The sequence below is a fragment of the Eleutherodactylus coqui genome, chromosome 1 (genome assembly GCF_035609145.1).
Source record: "Eleutherodactylus coqui strain aEleCoq1 chromosome 1, aEleCoq1.hap1, whole genome shotgun sequence".
NCBI lineage: Eukaryota > Metazoa > Chordata > Amphibia > Anura > Eleutherodactylidae > Eleutherodactylus > Eleutherodactylus coqui.
The window spans coordinates 501,884,427-501,897,188 of NC_089837.1; the positions used below are offsets into that span (position 1 = coordinate 501,884,427).

The 12,762-nt window shown below is 44.8% G+C and overlaps 1 protein-coding gene across 2 annotated transcripts in view; it reads right to left on the reverse strand.

Moving 5' to 3' along the window:
- Nucleotides 1-12,762, reverse strand: part of HIKESHI (heat shock protein nuclear import factor hikeshi) — a 28,872-nt gene continuing 16,110 nt past the window's right edge. Inside the window, exons 3-5 of one of the 2 annotated variants that reach the window (XM_066587225.1) lie at nt 10,863-11,014; nt 2,724-2,842; nt 1-1,268 (exon numbers count right to left, since the gene is read on the reverse strand). In XM_066587225.1, coding sequence (XP_066443322.1) covers nt 1,214-1,268; nt 2,724-2,842; nt 10,863-11,014 — 326 coding nt within the window. In that variant the 3' untranslated portion in view covers nt 1-1,213. Of the gene's footprint in view, nt 1,269-2,688; nt 2,843-10,862; nt 11,015-12,762 lie in introns of both variants that reach the window. The other variant, XM_066587235.1, reaches the window with a different exon arrangement.

Consider the following 12,762-nt stretch of genomic DNA (forward strand, 5'->3'; position numbering starts at 1 on the left):
GATTTGTAGATTTACTTTAATGGCACAAAAAGTTTATTTAAAGCATAAAATTATAGTAAAGCTCAAACTGTCATTTCACCAGCTGTAGCGCGATCCCTCTATTGAAAACGCCATTTATACAGTAATATATAAAAGCTGCAGGTCAGCTCGGGCGGAGCAGTAGATTTGGCCTCATCTGCTGAGAGAAGAGCAGAGTATAATATACTAGTACTGTACATACAGCTGCCATATGGTTGGCTAAACTAAACTTCTTACAGGTAGCATATAAAATTACACACAGCACAGCGGGGGGGATTCGGTATCGCCCCAAGCAGAAAAAAAAATGCTAAATACTTGTCCTTATTTAGACGCAATAACAAGCAGCCATGTCATTTCACAAAAATGTTCAATAAACTAGTCGGAGATTAAAAATAGGAAGAAAAGCACCGTTTCATTAAGTACCTTAACTAATCCGTCGTTAGGAAAGTTAAAAGAAAGAAAAAAAATGTGGGAAATTTTACAGTGCCGCGAGAGGCATCAATTTAGGGGGATGGTGAAAACTGGTCAGGATTTATCAAAAGAGTAAACGTGAGATTAAACATTTGGCGCAACCAACTAGACGGTCCAGACATTTCTATTCCATACTCCATATGTGCGATAATCTGCTACAAAGCAAAACAAAAAAAACACAAAAACAAAAATCAACTTTAATACATTTGGCAACATAAAAAAACAAACTAAAAAAATTTTTTAGACCAGTTTGGAAAGCAGCACTGATTGGCTTTGTAACCAATCATAATGTAAACCCCCGGTAAGACAAATTTGTACAATTAGCCGAAAATTCCCCAATTTTTTTTTATTTTGTCATTAAAAAAAAAAAAAAAATTCTGATTTTCATGGCAAACGGTGAAATATAGCACAAACGTGTAGCAAAGAACCTTAAAACAGGTTTAGTAAGATACTTATTGAATAAGACGTGTGACAAGGAGATGGGCCCTTGGCCACTACCGTATTAACACTTCCATAGCCCTATAAAGCAGCTGCCAGAGCCCAAACCACCAATATATCCTCATCATCGTGATCCAATATCTGCAGTTAGAGCGGATATCACTGTGCCCGAGGGTTTCTAAACACACGCTGCTGGAGGGAACGAAGGAGGGTTCGTCCAGCAAATAAAGTGTTAAGAAGAGGCACACAATGTTGTTCAGAAAGCCAGTTGTGGACATCTCCCGGTTTACGTCTTCCAGAAGAACGGGTTCTGTGCCAGACGCCGCTGAAAGTTCTCGTACCTAAGAGGGGAGAAAGGAGGAGGTTGAACGAATTCTCTGATGCAAGTCATTCGGGTAGAAGGGCACAGAGGACAGCTTAGAGGGGTTGTCCAGATCTGAACTTACTGTTCCTTTAAAAAGGGGGTCATGCCATTGGCTGCTGTGCCTACTATACCAACCCAGGACACTGCAATGTGTACAGAGCCATTAGCTTCCAGCTACGTACACTCCGACAGCGGGCCAGATAACAACTGACCGCCAGGGGTCTTAAGCAGTAGATCAATCTAAAGGATAGGTCATCAATAGTTGATCGGTGGGGGTCCACCGCTCAGGCCTTCGGTCAATCGGGCATCCACTGCCTGAGTACGGAGCGGAAGCAGTTAGCTACGACCCCTGTGAAGTAGCCAGCATTCGCAATTGCAGAAACAGCTATCATTGATTTTCATAGGAGCTGCACCTGCAATTATGAATGCCGGTCCCTACACTGGGGTCATAGCTAACTGTTCCCACTCCATACCGGTGTGTTGAGGCGCTGACAGCGGGCGCCCGAGCAGCGGACCCCCGCCAATTAACTACATCAATAGTATTTGCCTGGAAAACCCCTTTAACGATCACTCCTATCACTAGTGATTGGTACGTGTACAAGGAATATCAGGGGAAAATACATGGGGGAAAGGGGTTAAAGGAACACTACACCTAGAAATAAGCGATAAAAGTAAACTGAATGGAAACTTGCCCACAAAGTTCATTAGTCTGTAGGATTGTCTGCAACTCAGCCTTGTAGAAATGCTATACAGAATACAGAAGACAGTTTCTTACAGGTCAGTTCCATTTTCAACTGGCAGTTCAGGGGGTGGAGCTTAGCAGAGAGGGTGGAGCTTAGTGCCTACTGTGGATAGTAGTGGGGGGGAGGCTCCTGCTGCAGCCAGTTGTCTTAGAGCCAGAGACAGGTCTGGTCTGAAGTATGTGACCAGAAGGAGAGGGAACGGCTGTTATATACAGACAGTCTTATATTCATTTCGTATCAGTGTGATTAAGAAAGGCCAGAACGGAAAAAAGATACTCCCCAAAATAGCTTTATTTTTTAAATGTTAGTGTTTAAAGGGGAAGATGTTTTGAAAATAGGTCCAGAATGTGGTCAGACTGCACCCCCGAGCTGCCATCTCAAAGACGACAGAGGGTGTAACTCCTGTGCCCTAATGCAAGATCTGTGATGGGGCCCCTTACCAACTGGGTACCATTTAAACACATAGAAGTCTACAGATGTAGCACAAGCATTCGGGCCCCCTTAGGCATCAGGGCTGTGACTACTATTTTTGGACGCTATATAACCACAACTGGGAAGGAGGGGGGGGGGGGGAAGTTGCCAGACACATTCGACCACCTATATGCTCGAACAAGTGTAAGTAAATATGAAGCCAAACATAGCCCCGTACGTTACCGTGTCAAAAACAGCATTCCCAATCCCCTCCTCACCACTTGAGAACAACATTTGATGGTATGAAGACCTCTGTTGGGTTCGGGGTCATCTGCGCCTGAGTCACGGCAAACGATGAAGCAAAGTTATAAAAGTTGTCCAGCATTTTCTGGGTGAACTGCACAAAAAAATAAAATATCAGAAATTAGTAAAGTAAATTTAGAAGGGATTACAAAAAAAAAAATAAAAAAATAAAAAAAAAGCATCAACACCCATGTGATTGATGATATGCAAATCGGCACGGGCCTGTGTGTTGTGTTGGCAGTAGGTGCTCAAGCCAAAAGATTTAGTGCCCGCCCTCCACTGACCACAATGAGATTTTTTTTTTTTTTTTAAACTCGTTTTATTGAAAACATTGTATTTTGTACAACAACTGAATAAAGAAAACTTTTGGTTACATCATTAGCTCATTGTATTCCTAACAAGTGTTTTAGTACATTCTATTGACATATTCCTTTGTTACATTTTCCTCTGGTAATATAATTTCTTTGTGGTGTCGGCGGAGGGTGTGTTCCTTTGTTGGCCCATCTAAGTGTTTCTAGGCATCGCTGTTCTCAGCAAATTATGGAACTGGTTCTGTGTGTACACCGTACTTGATGACCCACACCATCTTTCCCACACTTTATCGAATTTTTCAGGGCATTTTCTATTTTTATATACCATTTTTTCATATGGCAGAACGGCGTTGACAATGCTCTGCCACTTTGTGAGTGTCGGGGGGCGCCTATCCATCCAGCGTAAGGCTATTGCCTTCCGGGCGTAAAATAGAACCTTTGTAAGAAATATCCTGTCATGATATTGCCATTGTTCTTCGTCTAAAATCCCCAACAGGCACACTGCAGGATCATGTGGTACTGGTATTCCCAATATTTGTGTTAGAAACTCTATAATCTCTCTCCAGTATGTCTGAATATCTACGCAGTTCCATATCAAATGGTTGAAGTTTGCATTGGGCATTCCACATCGGTGGCAGCGGTTGGTGGTTATCCGATTCATTTTATGAAGTCTGCTCGGTGTTAGATAACACTGATGTAAGATATATAGTTGTGTTAGTTTGTTATTTGCCGCCGGTGATACTGTGGTGTATATGGACATGGCCATTTCCCAATCCTCACTAGTGAGGGTGGGAATAAGTTCTCTCCATCTCTGCATTACTGTCATTGGTATGTCAGGGATTTTAGCATGTAGTAGATGGGTATACAGCACTGAAATCAGGCCTTTGGGTCCTTGTGTTCGCAGTACCCCTATCAATGGATACTGTGAAAATATTTGTCTAGGTCCTGGAAACTGTGCGGTCAGTGCGTGTCGGAGTTGCAAATATCTAAAAAATCCCGCCCTTGGGATCTGGTATAGCTCTTGCATTTGTTCAAAGGAAACCAGTGTTTGGTCCCTATAAACATGCTCTAGTGTGGTAACTCCTGAGTTTATCCAGAATTGTTTACCTGGCAAATTCACCAAGTGTGGTAATGCCCTGTTGTCCCACAGGGGAGTCTCCAAGGGGGTGTTCTCTTGTCTTGTTAGTGATTTGCATATCTGCCACACGTTCACTGCCAGTCTGTGGACTGGCAGCATTTGTTTGGTTATCAATTTTGGTTTTTCCAGGAGGATCCACAACGAAGTCTCCTCGAGGAAGTACATGAGATGGTGCTCGGAGTTAGGGAGAGGCGCACCCGACAGCCAATGACGGAGATACCTGACCTGTCCCGCCAGATAATATAGTTTAAAATCTGGTAACGCCATACCTGCAATTTCTTTAGGGCGTTGTAGGGTATCCAGTCGTAGTTTGGCTCTAGAGTTTCCCCATATGAATGACGTTATTAATGAGTTAGTTTTTTTAAAGAATTTCTGTGGTATAATTGTTTCTGTATGTTCTAGGCAATATAAGTATTTAGGGAGTATTATCATTTTTATGAGGTTTATTCTGCCTGCTACAGATAGTGGTAGGGTGCTCCAGCCTTTCAACTTTTGCTGCAGAGTTGTCAGCAGGGGGGCAATATTTAACTCGAGGCTCTGGGTGTGTTCTCTGGTGATATATATACCAAGGTACTTAAATCTGGGAGTGATTTGTAAGTTACAAAATACATCCCCCGTCTGCCATCCCTCTGATCTTAGGGGCATGAAAGCGGATTTTTGCCAGTTAATGCATAGGCCTGAAAAAATTCCAAACTTGTCTATTAGAGATATGGCCAGTGGTAGGGTGTTTCTAGGGTCTGACATATACAATATTATATCGTCCGCATACAAGCCTATTCTATCCTCTCTGGGTCCGATTTGAACGCCTTTGTATGAGTTGTGTTGTCGAATTCTCAGGGCTAGGGGTTCGATTGCAATTGCAAATAGAAGGGGGGAAAGTGGGCATCCCTGTCGTGTCCCCCTGTGTAGTGGGAAGGAAGTGGAGACCAGGCCGTTTACCGTTACCCTTGCGGTCGGGGCTTTGTACAGGATGGTGACCCATTTTATAAACGTTTCTCCAAACCTGAATTTACGCAGCACCTCTATCAGGTACTGCCACTCGACGGAGTCGAACGCTTTAGCCGCGTCTAGTGAGGCCAGGGCCCAGTCTGCTCTCCACCTCCACCCCACCTGTGTGATTACCTGTGTTCTTCTGATATTGTCCGATGTCGATTTACCCGGGATAAAGCCAGATTGGTCCGGGTGTATAATTTTCCCTATTATTTGGTTTAGTCGGGTCGCTAGTATTTTAGTAAGGATTTTATAGTCCGTGTTTAATAGGGAAATCGGCCTATACGAGCCGCACTCCTCTGGGTTTTTGTCTGGTTTAAGTATGAGGACTATGTTGGCCTCTAGCATCGATTCTGGTAGGTGATGTTTATCCAGGATGTATTTGTATAGGGTAAACAATTGTGGTATTATTTCTTTTTTGTAATGTTGATATATTTCCACTGGCAACCCATCCATTCCCGGAGTTTTGTTTTTAGCCATCTCATTTATTGCTTCTTCAATCTCTTCCACTGTTATGGGGGAGTCAAGTAGGGACCTATAGTCGTCTTGTATTTCTGGAAATATTATGTCATTTAAGTAGGTCTCTAGTTCTGCCGCTGTGTAATTTACCCTTGATTGGTATAAGTCTTTGTAGAATTGCTGAAATCTATCTAGGATTTCTTTCGGGTCTGTAAGCACTACTTCCTCGGTTGATTTAACTCGCAGTATGGTTGGGGGGGCGGTTTCCTGTCTCGCCATATAAGCAAGTAGTTTACTGGATTGGTTTCCTTGTTCAAAAAAGGACTGTCGGGTAAAGAATAGATTCCTTTGGGCTTTCTCTTTCAGGTATAATAAGTAGTCTCTGCCTGTCTGAAGCCATTTATCTCTTTTAGTGTCTATAGGGTCAGCTATATAATCTCTTTCTAGTTGTTGGCATTGCTCTGCTAAAAGTTCACCTTCACGTGCCGTGGCTCTTTTGACAAATGAAATTGAGGACCTTAAACAACCTCTAAGGTATGATTTAAATGCCTCCCATACTAGATTTATGTCTCCATGCGTCTCATGTGCCTCATAGTATATTTGGATCTGGTCCGGTATGCGGTCATTAGGTCCAAATAATGAAAGCCAGAATGGGTGCACCCTTGGTCTCTTGATTGTGATTGGGCCTGGGTTTTTAAGGGTCATACGTATTGGCGAGTGGTCTGAGATACCTCGAGGTAGGAACTCTATTGAGTCTATTTTAGGGAATAGTGAAGGGGACCCGAATATATAGTCTATTCGGCTGAGAGCGTGGTTGTGGGCTGCATGGCAGGTATACTCTTTTTGCTGCGGGTGAAATGTTCGCCATAAGTCTAGCCAACCCGTTACCGAGATAATAGAGGCCAGGCGAGTCTTGCTCGCATCCCCCTCCCCCCGAGCACCACCCCCAAATCTATCCAAGGCGGGATCCATCACCATGTTCATATCTCCCATACAGACAACTGTTGCGTCTGGAGAGAATGATGCAAATTGAATGCCGTCTGCTAGAATGGTTGTTGTTGCCGGCGGCGGGTTATAGTAACATAGTAGGACATATGGGTCATTGTTAATTTTAGCTCTTACAAAAATATATCTGCCCTCTGTGTCCTTCTTAATCTGTTCCACCTCCCATCTAAGTGTTCTTCTTATTAGTAGAGACACCCCCCTGGAGTATGATGTGTGGTATACATGCGCGGACCATTGTACCCATGGCTTCAGTAAGACTTTTGTGGTTTCAGGTGTAAGGTGGGTCTCCTGTAAGCACAGGATGTGTGGTCGCCAGGAGCGCAGCAACGTGTTCATCGCTGCCCGTTTCCTAGTAGACCCCATGCCCCTGACGTTCCAGGATACAAAGACTATCTCCGCCATTGGCTAAGAGATGTTAATCTGATCCGGATACTATTCCCCATGTTATTCTGCCCGTCAGGCGACCCCCCCCGACACTCAATTGCATTTTTATCATCTATCATGTAACAGTACTTCAGCACATTTTCAATATCATCATAGAGCACTTGATGCATACAACTTAAAAACATTTTGATAAACTACTATCAACTGTAACTCTCAATCAACCTGTAATTAACCAGATTCGAAGATTATCTTCTTTATCACATACGTATTCGTGGCAACCTGTATTTAGGGGGTACCTACATAGTATAGCTTATTACAAGACTATACTTGTGGTATTGTTGTGTTGTTAAATCAGTTATGTGGACCGGCATTGGTTAGGCTGTCATTTTCTGGGTGGGTCCCCTTAAGGATAGGGAGCATATGGGGAGGGGGTTCTAAATCACCCCGCAAGACATCGACGAGGGGAATCGGTGGAGGAGGAGGATGGGGGGGGGGGGTTAAAACAGGTGAATCTCGCCGGGGCCGTAGAAAGGGAAGGTTTGTCATCTTCTCCTGGGAATCGTAGATTACTTGTCTGCCACAGATAAAGAAAGTCTCGGTTCTGTGCCATTTGGCTAGAGTGTTCTTGTGGCGTGTTTAGAGGATAGTCACTAGTGTGCAGTTAGGAACTGTAAGGGAAATGTTCATCTTTGTGTATTGGTCTCTGCACCTAGAGAGGGGAAAATAAATGGTTATGTATACATTACGGCCCTTCTGGTCGTCGTCTGGTGTTCAGCCAATTTCCTGCTTCCGTTGGTGTGGAGAAGAAGCGGGCACGGTCCCCGTCGATCACCCGCAGTCGAGCCGGATACACCATCGAGTACGGGAGCTGCAGATCTCTTAGTTGCTTTTTGACTCCGAAGAATGTTGCTCGCTGCTTTTGGAGATCAGCTGAGAAATCCGGAAAAATGGACACTGTGGCGTTGTCATGTCGCAGGGGCCCTCCCTTTCTGGCAGCTTGTAGGATTATATCCCTGTCACGGGAGTTGAGCAGCTTTGCTAGTAGGGGTCTGGGTGGGGCTCCTGGTATTGGTGGCTTCATGGGCACTCGATGCGCACGTTCAATAACAAAGACTTGCGATAGTCCAGCATTGGGAAAGAGTTCTCGAAGCCAGCGTTCTATAAATTCTTCAGGTCTTTGCCCCTCGGCCCGCTCTGGTAGCCCCACTATGCGCAAATTATTTCTTCGCGACCGATTTTCCAGATCGTCTGCTTTTTGTCTCCAGTATTCAGCTTTCTGCGTAAGATCTCGTATTGCATCTGTCATTGGGGCGACAGTATCATCTAGGGTAGATATTCTGTTCTCCGTGCTGGCAACACGTTCTCTTAGGTTTTGGAGATCTTGTCTCAGCAGACTCACATCCACTTTAACTTCATCAATTTTGCTGGTGAGCGTGGCTGTAGATGTTTGTATTGCGGTCAGAAGCTGTTCAGACAGTTGTTGCAGCGTTTGCACAGTTCCCTCAGTTGGGTCTGGGTTGGTATGCTTTGTTGCTGCAGCTCCCGCCGCAGCGGGCGCAGCGGGTTCAGGGCTGGGCTCCTTCCGGGTTTCTCCTCTTGCGAAGACTTTAAGTTTGTCTGCAGATGAGCTTTGTCTAGTGGGGCCCATGTCGCGGTTGTTTGGTTTTCCGTTATAGAAATTGAATGTTCTATAGGGGTCTGCTGCTGCCCCTGTTTTGCCCCTTCTCCTGGTTCTCCGAATTGTATGGTGTTTAGTCCTCTTGTAAGTGGAGGGGGGGGGGGGGGGGGAGGGCCTCCCTCTATGTCCCCTTAAATGTGTCTTCTCGCTGCTTGCTTGCTAGCTGCGCTTGTTCGCTTGATGGTCACTTCGCTGCGGGTCTGAGGTCGTTGTGCGCTGCGCTGCCTGTGCCTTCTGTGTAATTCTAATGTCTCTGTCCTCTTCCCTTTCCCTGCAGCGGTGCTATATTGGGCCCGGGGGTAGCTTTCGGCCCTGTTTTAAGGGCCTTTCTGTTCCGGCGCCACACGCAAGATGGCCGCCGCAGCCGCGTTTTCGCGGTCTTTTCCCGCCAGCAGCTTTTCCTATGTCCACCTCTCGGTTATACCTTCCGGATCTCGACCTTCTCTTCCCCCTCTCCGCACAACTCCTTACCGCGCCCGGGAGCAGTGCACTCTGGTGTTCAGGGCCCTGCACCTCCGCCTCTGCCCTTCACAAGATGGCCGCCGGAGTCGCTGCCTCTCGGACTTTTCTCCCGCCGGCGGTGCCCGCTATGTCGGCGTCACAGACGTCCCTCCGGGGGGTCTATCCGCCTCCTCTCTCCCCCCTCTCGGAGCAAAGTCTGGCTCGGAGTCCCCGCCGCTCACCGGTGTCCTCCGCAGTACGTCCGCGGCGGCTATGGGTCTCCGCTCTCCCCGCTGCCGGTACCTCAGCTGCGGCCGTCCGGGAGCGCCGTCAGGGGCTCTATCCTCTCCTCCCTCCGCCGGTGCTATTCTGGGTCAGGGGACCCTCAGGATGTCTTCAGGATTAGGGTTTTTTTGCCGGTATGTGGAGGAGCGCTCCTCACATGCGGCCGGTCAGATTAGCTGCTTGGCCACGCCCCCCACAATGAGATTTTTTTGATCTACACTTGACATCAGATTGATTGCTTTCCGCAACAATCCTTTTCAGAATGCGGTGTCCGCGGCGATCAGCTGATCACTCCAGGATCCCGCACTGCCGGCAAACAGCCGATTTTGTCAGGGAAAGCAAGGACAGCAAGATAATTCCAAAAAAAATGAAGGATGGCACACACTCCACCCAGCGGAAACCCCACTCTAAGGTCACATGATTATAATCGCCAATGAGCTGGGATGCCATCTTGGCACAACAGCTTTAGGGCTCTCACATGAGCGTGTTTTGCCCATGTAATAAACTTTACATTACTTTCAATTGTGCCTCTCACACCCAATGCGCATGCAAAAAAGATCTCAGCATGCACTATCTTGGCGCGTATTACGCGTTCATACAGGAAAAGATAGCGTATCAGGATTGTCGTCACACAGTAAGGATGCACTGCATTTCATACTGTTGGGTGCTCACACGTGGGAAATATGCCCGAGGCATGCAGGAAAATTGTGTGAGAAAGCCCTTAGTACACACCTAATTTGTTTTCTCCTCTACTCCTGATCTCCTAACACCAGCAATAAAGTAAATATTGTGCTTGCTCTGGGGTTGCCATGGCAGCAGCAACAAACTATGAGGAAAGTCTAAAAGGCATGTTTTTAAGCATGCAGATAAAGTGTTCCGGTGGCTTTACAAGAGACGGCTGGAGAGGGCATAAATGCCCAGACAGTCGTGCCAAGACTTATCGCTCCCATGCTTTCACACAGGAGCGATAGCCGTTCAGACCTCTTCCGGCCGCCCGCTGTGAACAGGCAGTCGCTCAAAGACGAATGAATGCCTGTTTCGCTGAGTGAGAAGTCGCTCACTAAACAATTTCTTTCAGTGAGATGAAACAATAGTGACTAGTGAGCAGTGTCTTGCTTGGCCTGTTGGGTCCGAGCATTGCTGAAAAAAATAAAGTAATAAAATTGCTGGTTTCAGCAATTTTCCGGCAGATAACCGCCCCATGTAATGCCACCCTAATTAAGATGACGACCATGATAACACCAGAGCAAGCACAGCATTACCATTACTGCATTAATGTCAGACAATAGTGGCTCGCTGAGAACAACGGAGACGTCATACAAGTCCCGTCCTGCATATTACAAGGCAGCAGCTCAGATCCACATCAGTGAGTCCCGGGTTGTCATACATCTGCCCGCTGTATTGACTCTTACCCCCTACTGACCTGGGTGAACGAGTCCACGTTTGACACAGCTGCATTGGCTACTGGAGTCTGTTGTGCCAACTGCTCCAACAGCTCCACAGAGATTCCAATCTGCGCTACTGAAGGCGTCTGCGGTAAACACATCGCTCCAAACGGGTGCTGCGTACCTTCTCCTGCAAGAACCAAAGCTGGAAATTATATTTTTGTACACAGGAGACAGTATCAGTCCTATTCTCATCCGCACAAGGAAGGACTAGAAGCAATGGGATGAAACACAGGAGGAGAGACAGATTAGATATTAGACAGTGAGGGAGATCAATGAGTGGAACAGGTTACCACGGGAGGTGGTGAGTTCTCCTTCAGTGGAAGTGTTCAAACAGAGGCTGGACAATATCTGTCTGGGATGATTTAGTGATCCTGCACTGAGCAGGGGGTCGGACCAGATGACCCTGGAGGCCCCTTCCAACTCTACCATTCTATGATTCTATTCTAGTAGTTATATTCTTGTACATAGGGGGCAGTATTATAGTAGTTATATTCTTGTACATAGGGGGCAGTGTTATAGTAGTTATATTCTTGTACATAGGAGGCAGTATTATAGTAGTTATATTCTTGTACATAGGGGGCAGTATTATAGTAGTTATATTCTTGTACATAGGGGGCAGTATTATAGTAGTTATATTCTTGTACATAGGGGGCAGTATTATAGTAGTTATATTCTTGTGCATAGGGGGGAGTATTATAGTAGTTATATTCTTGTACACAGGGGGCAGTGTTATAGTAGTTATATTCTTGTACATAGGGGGCAGTGTTATAGTAGTTATATTCTTGTACATAGGGGGCAGTATTATAGTAGTTATATTCTTGTACATAGGGGGCAGTATTATAGTAGTTATATTCTTGTACATAGGGGGCAGTATTATAGTAGTTATATTCTTGTACATAGGAGGCAGTATTATAGTAGTTATATTCTTGTACATAGGAAGCAGTATTATAGTAGTTATATTCTTGTACATAGGGGGCAGTGTTATAGTAGTTATATTCTTGTACATAGGGGGCAGTGTTATAGTAGTTATATTCTTGTACATAGGGGGCAGTATTATAGTAGTTATATTCTTGTACATAGGGGGCAGTATTATAGTAGTTATATTCTAGTTCATAGGGGGCAGTATTATAGTAGCTATATTCTTGTACATAGGGGGCAGTATTATAGTAGTTATATCCTTGTACATAGGGGGCAGTATTATAGTAGTTATATTCTTGTACATAGGGAGCAGTATTATAGTAGTTATATTCTTGTACATAGGGGGCAGTATTATAGTAGTTATATTCTTGTACATAGGGAGCAGTATTATAGTAGTTTTATTCTTGTACATTGGGGCAGTATTATAGTAGTTATATCCTTGTACATAGGAGGCAGTATTACAGTAGTTATATTCTTGTACATAGGGGGCAGTATTATAATAGTTATATTCCTGTACATAAAGGGATAGTATTATAGTAGTTATATTCTTGTACATAGGGGGCAGTATTATAGTAGTTATATTCTTGTACATAGGGGGCAGTATTATAGTAGTTCTATTCTTGTACATAGGGGCAGTATTATAGTAGTTATATTCTTGTACATAGGAGGCAGTAGTATAGTAGTTCTATTCTTGTACATAGGAGCAGTATTATAGTAGTTTTATTCTTGTACATAGGGGGCAGTATTATATTAGTTATATTCTTGTACATAGGGACAGTATTATAGTAGTTATATTCTTGTACATAGGGGGCAGTATTATAGTAGTTATATTCTTGTACATAGGGGACAGTATTATAGTAGTTATATTGTTGTACATAGGGACAGTATTATATTAGTTATATTGTTGTACATAGGAGGCAGTATTATAGTAGTTATATTCTTGTACATAGGGGACAG